Here is a 14695-nt window from a genome sequence, read left to right on the forward strand (position 1 = left end):
TTTCTTATGAGACACACAGAAATAGCCAGGCTAAGGGGTTCACAGAGCGAGAGGCAAAACGCTTGGCAGCACAGGACCTCATCGCAATGGGAAATAAATCTTCATTTGTGGCTGTGTTCTTCAGCTTGGACATCTCCAGACCCCAGGGCGTGGGGACTTTACTGAGGCGTCCCTGCTTCCAGGACCAGTGGCATCATTGCCATCTCTGTGCCTCTCTCTTTGCAGAGGGCTGAGGGTGACAGTTCCCTGTGATTGCATGGCCAGATCCTCTGCTCTGGTCACGAGCCCTATCCTAGAGCAACAACAACCCCGAGGCTTCCAGCTACTGGACATCTCATGAGGGACGTAAAGATGCCCAGTGAGCTGAAGAATCCAGTCTCTAGGGTCAGGAACTGAGAAGAAAGCGCTTTCTATCCCTACATTTGGGAGCTACACTCTTGTGTCCCTAGCCCAGGGCTCCCTGCTAAGCCCCACAGCCCCTAAGGCCTCATACACCCTTCAGGGAATTCTGCCCACAGCTGGCCTTTCTTGAGCCCTGACTCCCCCACACAGCCCCCTGGGGTGCTGGCATCCTCCTCCTTAGTCCTCAGAGTGCAGAGCTTCAAGGCTGAGGCTTCCAGCTGTGACCTTCTCATAGTTATTTTACATCCAGCCCAGTGAAGGTCACTTTCCCACCCCTCCCCCCTGCCCCAGCTCAGACACCATCCAGCCCTTCAGTGTGCATCTGCCTCCTGAGTCAGGAACTGTCTTCACTTTCCCATGCATGCCTCATCTGGGCAGAGGCAGCTTGTGCCCGTGTCCGCTCCACGGCCAGGAGACTGCTTGAGTTGGGTTGTTGTGACAACGCAAGCTTGTCGCCATCCATGGTGAACTGCAAGAGGGACTTCACTGCCAGGCCTTCTGCCATTGCTGAGTCCTCAGCTGTCCCCACACTCCCACCCTTTGTGGTGTCCCACCAGTCTCGCCCTCTAAACCGTCACTACTATTCCCCCACACCCTTCAAGGGCGACACTCCAAAATCTCCACCCTCCAAAACAGGTGGTCCCCGTCCACAAACCCAGACCATTTTGTTTCAGTATGGCTGCACCACAGTTGGAATTCTCCAGCCTACCCAGATGTGCTAGAAGGTTCTAGAAGCCCACTGGAAGCCCTCCCTGTGCAGAACAGGCAACTAATGCCATCACAGCTGTCCAAGGTCACACATCCTGAGGGCAGCTGGTGACGTGAGGCTCATTCTCCTGCAGGAGGGCCGCTTCCTGGCACATCCTGAGAGGCTTCCAACAAGTGCATCAGGAGCGGCTCACGTCCCAAGGCTTGCATGGCCCGGCTTTAGGCTGTTACAACCCAGCCAGTCCTGTGACTGTGGCCCCGGCTCCAGGGAACCGGGGTAAATGTGTAACTGGACTCAACGTCACCCCGTTTTGCATGGAGCTCATCTGTCACCAGGGCTTCCTGGAAGGGGCCCAGAGGAACATCGCCCTGGCCCTGGTCCATCTTGGCCAAGCCTGGATTCCCATGGCCCCCCCATCTGGGTCCTCCCCCAGCCTCTGTACCGAGTAGCCCGGGACTGGAGCCATCTCCACCCCTCAAGTATAAATAAGCCTGCTCGGCTCACCAGGGGACAGCTGTGCTTGTCTAGGCTGACCCTGAAGGTAAGCAGAGCCCTCCTGATTCTGTCACGGTCCTTCACGGGGCCTCGCTGGGCACCGGCTGAGCCGTGGGTGGGAAGAGACACTGAAAAGAGCTGCCTGGGATTTGTTCTGGAGCGAGGAGACAGAAGTCTGTGGTGGCAGGTGCTTCAGGAGACATGACCAGCGACTGTTACTCCTCTCCAGAAAACCTAGATGTCCCGGTAGGCTGTCCTCTGTGGGCCACCACTCTGGGCTCACTGGGGATTGCTTCTCTTTAGTCAACCAGGAGAGCCAGGGCTCGGCTTCCTGTGAGCCCAGCTGGGTCCTCAAAGGCAGAGGGCTTACATAGACTCAGTGCTAGAGTGGCCGCGTCCGCTGGACCCACTCCAGCTTGAAGGGAGAACGAGGTGTCGTTGTTCAAGCTGCAGGCAGTAAGAAGGGACAAGTCCTGTGGACATCTTATGTGGCGTTTCTATCCAGGGTCAATGCTGGGGTCTGTGTCTTGTGGCTTCTCACCATGTCCTATAGAGCCTCAACCAAACCCTCTGTAAACAGGAGTCCTCATGGCTCTAACGTTTTCTCAGGCTCGGCACAGGTTAGGAACGCTCAATAACATGGAAGTATGCCAAGCAAAAAGCTACTTTATTTCTAGTGTGTGGTGTATGTGTGTTTGCATGAGTATTTATGTGTGCACATATGTGGGGTGTGTGTATGTGTGTGTACTGTGCAGTGTGCTGTGCTAGAACTCACTCTGTAGACCAGGCTGGCCTCAGACTCGGAGGTCCATCTGTCTCTGCCTCCTGAGTGCTGGGATTAAAGGCACGAAACACCACCCCTGGAATTTTTTTTTTCTTCTGAGACAGAGTCTCACTGTATAGCTTTGACTGACCTGAAACTCACATAATTCGATCTGCCTGTGCCTCTGCCTCTGACCCTGATTGTGTCACTGTGCCCAGCCCAAGGTACATGTGTATTTATGTGAATGGAGCATGTGTGTGTGTGTGTGTGTGTGTGTGTGTGTGTGTGTGTGTGTGTGTTTGTGTGTGTATGTATGTATGTATGTGTATATGTGAGTGTGTGCATATATGTGGTGTGTGGGAAGAATGAATGTATGTACAGCAGCCTGTGAACACAGATGGAGGCCAGAGGAGGACGCTGGGTGTCCACTGTTACTGTCCTCCTTAGTCCCTTGAGACAGGGACCCCATTGAAGCTGGGGCTAGGCTAGCAGCCACGAAGCCCCCGAGATCATCCTGTCCCTTCCCTCCACATCGCTGAAGTTAGGGAGTATGTTGTTGTTGTGACTGGGTTTTCACAGGGGTTCAGGGGACTTGAACTCGGATCTTCACATCTGTGCGACAGAGCGCTCTCACTTGCTGGCCATTCCTGAGCCCGCTCACGTCCTTATTTCCTTCAAGAGGAAATGTGCGTCATGCCTAAATGCCGCTCGTGGCATTGAGTGTCTGCTCTGAGTCCCAACTGTGTGACCTGGTGCAGGCCACCAGACTTGTCTGTTTCTGAATGCCTCTGCCTGATGGCTAGGACCTGCTTGGTCCAGGATAACCCTGGGAAGGTGGGCTAACCTTTGGTCCTCTAAAGCTCGAGGCCCTCAGGTTCCTGTGGGAGTCAGAGCAGTGGGGCACGTAGGAAACGCACAGCTGCGGGACACCGGGTGCTTCCAGTAGCTGCTAGGTACGTAAGAGGTAAGGGAGGCGGCTGGGGAGGCTGGGGCAGGCGCTGAGCATTGAGGATGCGCTGGGCACATAAGGCAGCAGTGAAAACTCACCCTGTTGATGACAGGACAGGCGACATAGCCTAGAAAGCCACAAGACAGGAACACAGAGAAACGGCTGGTTGAGAGGGAACCAAAGGGGGCCTAGAATCCCTCAATTCTCCCGCCCTGATGCAGTCTGGCTTAGGATGAACTTGAATGGCAGCAGAGAGCGAACAGCCAGTTCTGCCTGGGGACAGTGGTGACGTGCTTCCTGGGACAGCGGCCCTGACACAGCTCCCTGGACAGAGCCCGGTCACAGAACAGCAATATGGGAAGGACTGCACCTACCTACGTGGCCCCCACTCTACCACTTGATCTACCTACGTGGCCCCCACTCTACCACTTGATCTACCTACGTGGCCCCCACTCTACCACTTGATCTACCTACGTGGCCCCCACTCTACCACTTGGGTGTCTGAGGCAGGTCCCGGTCCTACTGTGCCTTGGTTTATATAGCACAAGTGGGCACTGCTCTGCACAGGAAGGTCCAATGGGTGCAGGAAGAATGTTCTACTCTGCTTTTCACAACCACAAGACTTTCTTTGAGAATGGTGGCTGAGCCAGATGTGTGTGCTAGGAGGAGGAAGTACTGGGGGGGCCAAGGGGGTCAGAAGTCAAAGGTCCTCTGACCAGTGAGGCGACCAGATCAGAGCAAAGAGCACCCCGCCTGTCTGTGGAAGACATTGTGTGTGCAGCCCCAGCAGATGCCATGACCCAGGGAGGCCTGGGTGACCTCGCAGCTTTGCAACACCATAGGAGCACTCTGAGATCATTAACTTATAAAGAGAAGGGTTTGCTTTGGCTCCTGGTGCTGGAGTTACAGGTTGGATTCAGACAGACTTGTTACTCTGGACCTGCTGAGGTGTCGGGCAGCAATGGCAGGAGGCATTTGACCAAGCGAGCTGCTCCCCATGTGGCTGGGAAGCAAATCCGATAGAGAGGGAAAGGCAGAGGTCCTGAAACCCCTCTTAACGGTGCACCCCCAGCGATCTCAGGCTCTCCTGCTAGACCCTACACCCTAAATGTCTACAGCCCTATCTACGGAGCAACGCTGTGCATTAACATATTCACACAGGGACCTTGAGGGGGTTGGTTTGTTGAGCACCCTGGGGAATATGGAAGGTAGAAGGTTCTATGGGTGAAGGTGAAGCAGGGAAAATGAAGATTCAAGGTGACCTTCACTCAGGGTTAAGGTGCCAAGGCCCAGAAGTGGTGGCCATGGCAAGGTAAGGGGCAGGAAGCAAGCACGACGTGTGGACCCGCGTGGTCAGGACTGAATTATCATTTCCCCATGAGGGTCAGAGGAGTAAGAGGTGGGTTTTTCAGAGTCAGATCAGGAAGCTTCCTCTGAGATCCCAGGCTAACCCCACACACTGTGATAGCTGAGGCTAGAGCACAGCTGAGGGTCAGAGGAAAACAGTCTCTAGCTCAGTGGCCCACCCCATCCCCTGGCTCATGGGTACCTGACAAATCACCCCCTGGCCTACCATTGACCGCTGAAGCCAGCCCTGGGCGAGCAGAGCGGGGCAGGCAGGCCAGTTGTGGCGTCTTTAGCCACTCTGTGGGATCTAGCCAGCATGGAACGTGACAGGTACGAAGGACCTGGGCTTGGACAAGGCCTTTGGAGCCCAATGCTGGATGCAGGCTAGGACCTCATGGACACTAAAATCAGTCCTAGGGCACACCCGTGTCCACACTGGTTCTCCAGGGATGCACTCATAGCCATTGCCGTCCGGTGTGTTCTGGTTCTACCTGGACGGTGCTACAGTCTAGGAGGATAGCAAGAGGAACTCCGGAAAGCCACGGTCCAGGCGTGGCCAGAGCTGAGGCCTCCTGAGGCCTCTGCCTTTGGCTTGTACATTACATCCTCTCCCCGTGTTTCTCATAGTTCTCTGGATTCCTGTGTCCTGACGTCCTCGTGTGTACACGCGTGCGGGTGTGTTTGTATGTGTTTGCGAGAGTAGATGTGTATGTGTGTGCAAGTGTCCTCACTGGTAGAGAAGCCGGGTTAAAAACTTTTGGTATCATCTCAACATGTCTCCATCTCCTTGGAGACAGCGTCTCTTATCGGCTTTAGGTCTCACCTATTTGGCTAGACTGATTAGCCAGGTAGCTCCCTGGGGAGCCTCCTGTGTCCACCAAACTCCAGGCATCTACCTGTCTCCACTGCCTGAGCGCTGAGGTGAACATGCATGCTCCACCACACCTGCTCTCTCTACGTGGTTCTGGGGCTCGGGCTCAGGGCCTCGGGCTTGCTATAGAAGCACTTCACCAGTTGACGTGATCCCTGTTCCCACCAGTCCTCTTTGTCTGAGAACACGGGGGTTCACTGTGAGGCCCTCGTTTTCCCTTAGCCATGCCTTTAAAGACCCTGTTCCCCCAAAACAGTCACATTCTGCTGAGTGGGGGTGAAGCAGGCCTGTAATCCCAGCGACTTACGGGGCTGATGCAGGAGGCACCAGCAGTTCAAGGCTGCCTAGAATACAGAGTGATTTCAAGGTCAGTCAGGGCAACTTACTGAGACATTGTCTTAAAATAAAGAGCCAAAAGAGGGCTAGAGCTGTAGTCCCTTTGGGGTGCTGTCCTGGCATGCCCGAGAGCCTGGGCTGATCCCTAGCCCATGTGTATAAGCTGGGAGTGGTGGGGTGGTGGGGTGTGCAAGCACACAGTGACACAAGTAGTGTAGTGCAGGCGCCTAGGAAATGGACGCAGGAGGCTCAGAACTTCAGAATCATTTTAGTCTATACATCGTGAGCTCAACCAGCTGGGGCTACATGAAACCCTGTCTTTTTTTTTTTTTTAAGATTTATTTATTTATCATATATATATAGTGCTTTGCATGCATGTACACCAGAAGAGGGCACCAGATCTCATTATAGATGGTCGTGAGCCACCATGTGGTAGCTGGGAATTGAACTCAGGACCTTTGGAAGAGCAGCCAGTGCTCTTAACCTCTGAGCCGTCTCTCCAGCACCAAAAAAGTAAAACAGCCTGTGGGAACGGGCTGCGATGGTGCCGCCCCTGCCTAGCACACAGGAGGCCCCGCACCTCGTCTCAGCCACTTCCCAGGGCCCCGGAGGTGGGGCTGTTAACACGTAAACCCAGGGCGCATTCAGCGACGGCGGTGTGCTTTCTGCGTGGGTCGTCCTGAGTTTCCTGGGATCCTTGACCACATTCCTTCTCCTCGCCGATGCCAGGCGCGGGTGGATTCCTCAGGGCCATCTATGGTGGCCATGCTCTTGGTTTTTGAGTGAGTGAGTTACTAAGTGTATAGCGAACAAAAGCAAAAACAAATCACAGGTGACGGGCAGAAGCAAAGGATGGATGGCGAAAGGTGGCCAGACCAGGCTGTCAAAGCACCCAGCAGGGACAACTGGTGTGAGCACTCTTGGGCCTGGGATGGGCATAAGGAGTTCGCCCTACCTCCAAAGCCAGTAGCTCAGCGAGCTCAGACAGCATGAGGCAGTTTGTACCATAGAGTGCACCTTATATACAGCCACGGGGGTGTGGGGGTACCAGGACAAGGGAAGCTTTGGCTTCAGGTCTCCAAATAACCACCTGTTGCTCTCACAAAAAAACGTTATTTCAGGGCACACAGGAGTGAGCGCTCAGACCAATGATGACTCCCACAGGGATAGGCCCGAAGGCCACCATCGTCATCTTCTGCATCCTGACTTGGGCAAGCCTGCCAGCCGGGGACCGTGTATACGTTCACCCCTTCCATCTTCTCTACTACAGCAAAAGCGCCTGTGCCCAGCTGGAGGACCCCCAGGCGGAGACAACCCCCGAGCCGACCTTCGCGCCTGTTCCCATTCAGGCAAAGACCTCCCCTGTGGATGAGAAGGCCCTGCGAGACCAGCTCGTCCTGGCCACTGAGAAGCTGGGGGCCGAGGATCGCCTGCGAGCCTCCCAGGTCGCCATGATAGCCAACTTCATGGGCTTCCGCATGTACAAGACGCTGAGCGAGGCAGGAAGTGCGCCCAGAGGGGCCATCCTCTCCCCACCGGCTCTCTTTGGCACTCTAGTCTCCTTCTACCTTGGATCCTTGGACCCCACGGCCAGACAGCTGCAGGCGCTGCTGGGTGTCCCCGTGAAGGAGGAGGACTGCACTTCCCGGCTGGATGGGCACAAGGTCCTCGCTGCCCTGCAGGCCGTTCAGGGCTTGCTGGTCACTCAGGGTGGGACCAGCAGCCAGGCACACCTGCTACAGACTACTGTGGTGGGCCTATTTACCGCCCCGGGCCTGCGCCTAAAGCAGCCGTTTGTTCAGAGCCTGCCTCCCTTTGCCTCAGCTGTCTTTCCACGCTCTCTGGACTTATCCACTGACCCGGGTCTTGCCACTGAGAGAATCAACAGATTCGCACAGGCCGTGATAGGGTGGAAGATGAGCTTGCCATTGGAGGGGGTCAGCACAGACAGCACCCTCATTTTCAACACCTATGTTCACTTCCAAGGTGAGGCCCTGTGCTCCCCCCTGACCCCGCCCTGCCGGTTTGTGCCAAAGATGGCATCTGGGATGCCACGGTTTCCCCATGGTCCACGTGTGAGATGGGTAGAGATGACAGGCGTCTGCCTCTGTGTTTCCCGGTGAAGCCCTGGAGGATAAGAAAGCAAACCTGGCTCAGGATGGCACAGCCCCACCTCCCTAGCCCATAGCCCTTCCGTGCTGGGCCGTGCTCCTGTGTCTTGAGAAGCCTGGGGCTAGGGTGGCTGCCCACACATGAACTCCCAGCTCACTAGCTCACATGGGGAGCTGGCCGTATATCCCTGTTCAGGAAGTTGCTTATCCAGTCAATGAAAAGTCTTCCTAATTGCAAGACGGGGCAGGGGTCTCAGAGGGGCAGGAGATCCTGACACCCACCCCAAAGCTTCTTATTAAATATCAGCACTGAGGTCAAACACCTGAGGCAACAAAGCAGGGAGCAGTGCTAACTGTGAGGTGAAAGGGGCTGGCGAGGGCCAAGAGCAGGCATCCAAAGCCTCAGGAGATCAGGGTAGGGGTGAGGGTGGAGGGGCAGGCTGGACTCAGAGACAGCACGCCCTGTGAAGGTGCTCTAAGTCCAGTGGGCTGAACAGAACACTTATTCCTAGGAGGTCTGCCCTGTGGCCTGTGACAGCACGTCAGGTGGGGGGATGGCACCCTAAGGTTTACAATGGTTCAGATACACCGTCCTGGGAACATACACTTCAAATGAATGGCTGCTGGGGGAGGGGCGCGTCGATGGGGGCCGGCAGAGAGACATGCCAGCATGCCAGAGGGGCTGCTGTGACAACATCTTTGCAGTCTATAAATTCACACGGGGAAAGACCTTGGCTTGGCTTTGAAGACTAGGAATGTCAGGGGACAGAGGCAGCCCTGGGGCTGGTGAAGGGGGCTACACCCTGTGTAGGGTGGGAAGGAACCTGGAACTGATGCGCCACAGTCCCTCGAGGAGCCCTGGGAGGACTGTCATGGAGAAGGGAGCACTCCTGAAAGGCCAAAGTGTCAATGGTGGCTGGCCTGGGGGGAATGCCTGGTTCTACAAGCCAGACTGCAGAAGCAGGGAGGGGACAGGGGCAACGGAGGGAAGGGAGGGAGGGAGGAGGAAAAGGAGGAGGGCAATGAGAAAAGGAAGGGAAGAAAGAAGAAAGGAGAGAGGAGGAAGCTGGAGGCAGGAGGGGAGGAGGGAGGGGAGCAAGAGGAGGAGAGGGGGAGGGAGAGAGAAGAGGAAGAGGAGGAGGAACATGAGTGGTGCCAGCGCTCAGAGTCCAGGTTGCTCACCCACGTTCTGTCCTGACGTCAGTGCTGCCTGGCCTCCCCTGCCAGAGGCTAACCCCTTCCTCACACCTGTGAGACTGCAGACTGCCTCAGAACCCCCAGGTCCCCTTAGCAACAATCCTGGGGACAGTTAAGTATTTGTATCTAGTGACGCCTCCAGGCCTCAGGCTCATGGTCTCCAGTGCTCTTTGCCCAGTACTTGATGTCCCCAGAGCGTGAATGGTCCTGGCAGTTTCCATGACACCAGGGGACGTGCCTGGGGAGGTTTACTCAGCCTAGAGTAGGGCCAATGAGCTGAGGTCCAGGGAGCACAGGGAAGAGAGGGAAAAAGGACAGCCTCAGATCCCAGCATCTCTCGAGAGGCCATATCCTGTTTTTCTTTGATATTTTTTTTTTTTTTGCTAGAGATAAAAGTTCAGTGCTTTTGGCTATAAACCACTTAGCACCACGGAGGCCCCTGTGGTGACGTGCCAGCTTCTCATGCGTGTGAACCGCATACACGTGACAGGGTCTCACTATGTAGCTCAGGCGGCCTTGAACCCTCAGTGATACCTCCTGCCTCAGCGTTCTAAGAGCTGGGAATGCAGGTGCAAGTCACTCCCAGGGCCTTTTGGGAACAGCTCTTGTCATTCTCTATAGAGGGCTCTGAGTTCAAGGCCGTCATCCTGCTTTCATGTAACCTGAGCCCAGGTGGAGCCAAACCATGCCCAACCCCTTCTGGAGTCACACTGGTGACCCCTGACGTCATGCAGCAGGACACGTGCTCCGTGGGCACCGTCTGCAGAGCTGGGCCTGCACCCCGACCTCAGGCCTATATCCTCCATGTTATGTAGGGTGCTTTAAGGAGAATCCAACAGCGCCCGTGTGCGCGGCTGGCTGAGCCCACGGTATCCAGGCTGGGTGGCTCAGCTTGCAATGCACTTCCCTTCCTACCCCCTCCCCGGTTCACCCCTGCCCAAGAAGACTCTGTGCTCAGATCCCTGTGGCCACCATACCGTCTTGCCCCTGTCTCCATCTCGGGAGGCGGGGGCCACGGTCTCCCAGCAGGGCAGGCTGCTGTAAGAATACATGGATGGACAGAGAGAAATGGCTCTCTGTGACAGCCAGGTGGTGCCACAGGGCTGGGCTTTGTCATTGCAGCTTTGTGCAGCCCTGCTGAGTGTCCAACAAGAGCAGGTGCCACGTGAGCCGAGGGCTCTGGACATCCTTGTAGGCTCAGGGTAAGGTGTTGAGAGAGGGCACAGGAAGCTGCATTTTGTCCTCAGCTTTGCTGGGGTCTAGCACTGCTAAAAAATATGGCCTTTTTTTTTTCTATGTGTGTGGTGTATGTCTGTGCATACACTTGTGCATAGAGGGAGAGGTTGGGAATCTTCTATTGTTTTTTCACTTTTTTTTTTTGATACAGTTTCTCACCCACCCTGGGGCCTACCATTTCTGCTAGACTGGCCAGTGAGCTCCAGGGGCCCTTATGTCTCCTCATCCCCAGTGTTGGTGTTAGAGTTCTGCATAGCCATGCTGGCTATCACAAAGGTTTGGGGCTGTAGGCACAGGTCATCGTGTTTATAGAGCAAGCAGTTTATCCACGGAGTCATCTCCCCAGACCATAATGTCTAAGCTTTTTTAAAAAGTAAGCTTGCAAACCAGAATGGATGAGCTTGCCTGGCTAGGTAGGAGTAGACCGAGTCCCTTGCAGGTCACAGATGTGAGACCTCACACTCTACACCGGCATGTGCCATGTCTTCTGCTGCTGCAGTTAGGGCCTCTCTGGGGAGCTCAAGTGGCTGTGATTTGCAAAAGGGTTTCAGAGAGCACCTAAGGGTGAAGTTCCCAGGCCAGGCCAGTGCAGTGCAGCCTCGTGGTGGAGAGAGCAGGAGAGGATGCTGTGACAGGAGCCAGGGTGTGAGAATCCCTCCCCAGCTTCGCCATCCTCACGCTGAGCCTTCCTCCTGTCTCTGCTGCTTCCAGGGGTGATGAAGGGCTTCTCACAGCTGCCTGGCCTCCACGAGTTCTGGGTGAACAACAGCACCTCCGTGTCCGTCCCTATGCTCTCTGGCACTGGCAACTTCCAGCACTGGAGTGACTCCCAGAATAACTTCTCCATGACACGTGTGCCCCTGGGCGAGAGTGCCAGCCTGTTGCTGATCCAGCCCCACTGCATCTCAGACCTAGACAGGGTGGAGGCCCTCATCTTCCAGCACGACCTTCTGACTCGGATAAAGAACCCGCCGCCTCGGTAGGAAGTGTGTGGGACCCGTAGGGGGTAGAGTTGCGAGGATGGCATCCACCGTGTGCTCACACGTTCTGTCCACATAAACGGGCGTGTCCTGTTACCACCCCCTCCCCCCCTGCTGTCATGAGCAGTGTGGCTGAGGGTACGGTTTGTTATTTGTGAGGCCACGGATACTACCTCCCTCCACCAAAAAGCAAGTTGGGGAGGAAAGGGTTAATTTGGCTTACACTTCCAGATCATAGTCCGGTATGGGAGGAAGTCAGGCAGGAAGGAACCTAGAGGCAGGAGCTGATGAGAGGCCACAGAGGGGTGCTGCTTACTGGCTTGCTCCTCATGGCTTGCCCAGCCCAATTTCTTATAGAGCCCAGGGTGACCAGCCCAGGGATGGCCCCACCCACAATGAGCTGGGCCCTCTCCATCAATCACTAACTAGCAAAATGCCTTACAGGCTTGCCTACAACCTGCTCTTAGAGTCTTAGAGAGGCATTTTCTTTCTTTCTTTCTTTCTTTCTTTCTCTCTTCCTTTCTTTCTTTCAGATTTATTTATTTATTTAATATATATGAGTGCTTTACACCTGCTGGCCAGAAGAGGGCACCAGATTTCATTATAGATGATTGTGAGCCACCATGTGGTTGCTGGGAATTGAACTTAGGTCCTCTGGAAAAGCAGGCATTGCTCTTAACCTCTGAGCTATCTATCTCTCCAGCCCGAGAAGCAGTTTCTTAGTTAAGAATCTCCCCTTTGAGATGAGTCTAGCTTGTATCAAGTTGACATAAAACCAGCCAGCACAGGAACAAGGCACCTGTCTGGCTAATAGGCTGGTTTTTTATTTTTTGTTTTTGTTTGTTTGTTTGTTTTTCTGTTTTGTTTTGTTTTTTCAAGACAGGGTTTCTCTGTGTAGCCTTGGCTGTCCTGGACTTGCTTTGTAGACCAGGCTGGCCTCGAACTCACAGCAATCTGCCTGCCTCTGCCTCCCAAGTGCTGGGATTAAAGGCGTGTGCCACCACCGCCCGGCTTAATAGCCTGTTGTTTAAAGGCATTTTTTACTTTCCCATGGAAGGTCCTCCCTATGCAGCCAGGCTGAGACCAAAGCGCAGACAGCTGCCCACCGTCAGCAAGCTCTCCACAGTGATGTTGCACGTCTGCCTCTCGTTTCAGGAGGCTTTTGTTGTGTTTGTTTCTGAGACTTTCCTTGGGGTGAGAATGTCCCCTAATGTGTGACCTTTCCCTGGGAGACACAAGCAAACATCTATTCACCCAGATAGGGCACCAACTTCGGACCAACGCATGAATCCCTGGCAAGTCGGATTTGGTCATACAGCGCATTCACTGCGACTGTCTTCACGAGTCTGGGCACATCACCAAGGAGCCCACCGCAGCACGGGTGGACACCCACAAAACTGTATCACTGGGGCTCCCTGCGCAGCCTGGAGGCAGCTCTCCCAGCCTCCTCTCCCTGCCAGCAGCTGTTTGCTGTTTATAGGGTGCTGGGGAGGAGCCTGTGAGTCTTGCCGGCTTTCTGAGAGTCATATGCCTCTCCTTCCGGGAGGGACTGTTTCAACTCAGCCCCTTCCTTAATGGGTCGGTGGGAGCTCCCCAGGCCCCTAAAGGCATTATCTCCACAGGGCCATCCGCCTGACCCTACCCCAGCTGGAAATTCGAGGATCCTACAACTTGCAGGACCTGCTGGCCCAGGCCAAGCTGCCCACCCTTTTGGGTGCTGAGGCAAATCTGGGCAAGATTGCCGAGACCAACCCAAGGGTGGGAGAGGTGAGTGCTGCCCTGGCTGGGCCCCAGGGAGGGTGGATGGCCATGTGGAAGAAGCTGAGCACAAGACCAGCAAGGGAGGGAGGGGAGAACAGGGCCAGCAGGCATCGCCAGTGCACTCTGGCTTCCCGCTGACACATGGAGGAACAGCAGTCTCCCTCAGCTTGCTTGCCACCTCTAACCCCAGGCCCATCGCTGTCCCTGTTAAGTCCAGCCTCGCGTCCTCCAGGAAGCTGCTGTAGATTAGGGTGGGAGAATGCTGCCCCCCTCATGCTCTGATCTGTAGTTTCTTTGGGGAGCAGTTCAGCAGTCGAGAACAACGTAAAATAGAGGATGTGCCTGGATAGTATCGGCATCGCCAAGGATGCTGGGAAACATAGGGGAAGCACTGTAGAAGATAAGATCCCACTGTACCATCTGGCCAAATACCGGAGGGCAACATCAAGATGGCAGGTGGGGTGGGGATGGGTTTCTTTGGGAGCCATGTGTTGTTGCTCACTGCCCACTTAGAGGGCACACTTCTGGCAGGCTGACCAGTGTCCTCCCTTGGGGGAGCTGATTGGAGCTGCTGGCCTGCACAAGGCCTCCTGAAGGAGAGATGTCTCTGCTTTGCAGGTTCTCAACAGCATCCTCCTTGAACTCAAAGCGGGAGAGGATGGGCAGCCAAGCGAGCCTGCCCAGCAGCCTGGCTCACCCGAGGCCCTGGATGTGACTCTGGACAGTTCGTTCCTGTTCGCCATCTACGAGCGGTACTCAGGCGCCCTGCACTTCCTAGGCAGAGTAGATAGGCCTCAGAGTGTGGTGTGAGGTGCCAAAGGGGCCCTCGTGAGCAGCCATGGAGACAAGGCCAGCTTCAGAGAGCTACACAAAACTCGTTGCTGTGACCCCTGGCTTCCCATCACCCCTCCCAGCGAGGCAGAGGCCGTCTCCTTGGAGACAGCACTGACAGGGAATAAACAATGAGCAGCGAGCTGGCCTCCTGAGCTGTGGGTTTGTTTGGAGACTGGGGTGAGGGCCAGGAGCTGGCATTTTGCACAGAACTGCCATTCTGTCAAGAATTTGGATCGAACAACTGTTTGTGAAACCAAAAAGCAATCCCTTTTTATTCAAGAGCAGAAATTGGGTTTTAACATTAAAGTACACACTGTCCCCTTGCTTTGGGTTTGCATTTAGCTCGCTGAGTGTGGGACAGTGACCTCCAGAGGCCCCACACCTCCTCACCCTTTCTTCCCACTGCACCATGTTTTGAACAGCAACTGGGTTCATACTAGTGTAACACCCTGGTCCTCACTTTGCTGCGAATTGTGTTTCAGTGATGAGCTAGACACAGTGCCATCTGCAGAACGCACAGGCTTGGTTTAGCCAATGGGCGAAGCAGAGCATGTTCCTGAAGCTCTTCAGAGGGAGGCCAGTGTGTGGTGGAGGACAGGAGAGGCCCATCCTCACCTGGCCCTGAGAGTACCTGGGCACAGGGTGCTCCCTTTTCACCGGAGACACAGGCTTGCTACTTGCTTCTCTCCCGCCTGTCCCCTTGA

At 55.1% G+C, this 14695-nt stretch overlaps 1 protein-coding gene across 1 annotated transcript; it reads left to right on the forward strand.

The window, feature by feature from the left end:
• The first annotated feature begins 1539 nt into the window (after positions 1–1539).
• AGT (angiotensinogen) lies at positions 1540–14314 on the forward strand. The gene is made up of 5 exons (XM_084755963.1): positions 1540–1652; positions 6994–7858; positions 11128–11395; positions 13019–13163; positions 13776–14314. Exons 2-5 carry the CDS (start codon positions 7021–7023, stop codon positions 13965–13967), a joined length of 1443 nt encoding a protein of 480 aa, XP_084612089.1. The 5' UTR covers positions 1540–1652; positions 6994–7020; the 3' UTR covers positions 13968–14314.
• The last annotated feature ends 381 nt before the right edge of the window (positions 14315–14695 follow it).

This window comes from Acomys minous (assembly GCF_964271855.1).
Source record: "Acomys minous genome assembly, chromosome: 14".
Lineage (NCBI taxonomy): Eukaryota > Metazoa > Chordata > Mammalia > Rodentia > Muridae > Acomys > Acomys minous.

Bases quoted from the DNA above. Each gene is read 5' to 3' on its own strand.
- AGT (XM_084755963.1), top strand. From the start codon at position 7,021: ATGATGACTCCCACAGGGATAGGCCCGAAGGCCACCATCGTCATCTTC. The intron at 7,859-11,127 runs GTGAGGCCCTGT...TGCTGCTTCCAG, and splicing joins CACCTATGTTCACTTCCAAG to GGGTGATGAAGGGCTTCTCA. The intron at 11,396-13,018 runs GTAGGAAGTGTG...TTATCTCCACAG, and splicing joins ATAAAGAACCCGCCGCCTCG to GGCCATCCGCCTGACCCTAC.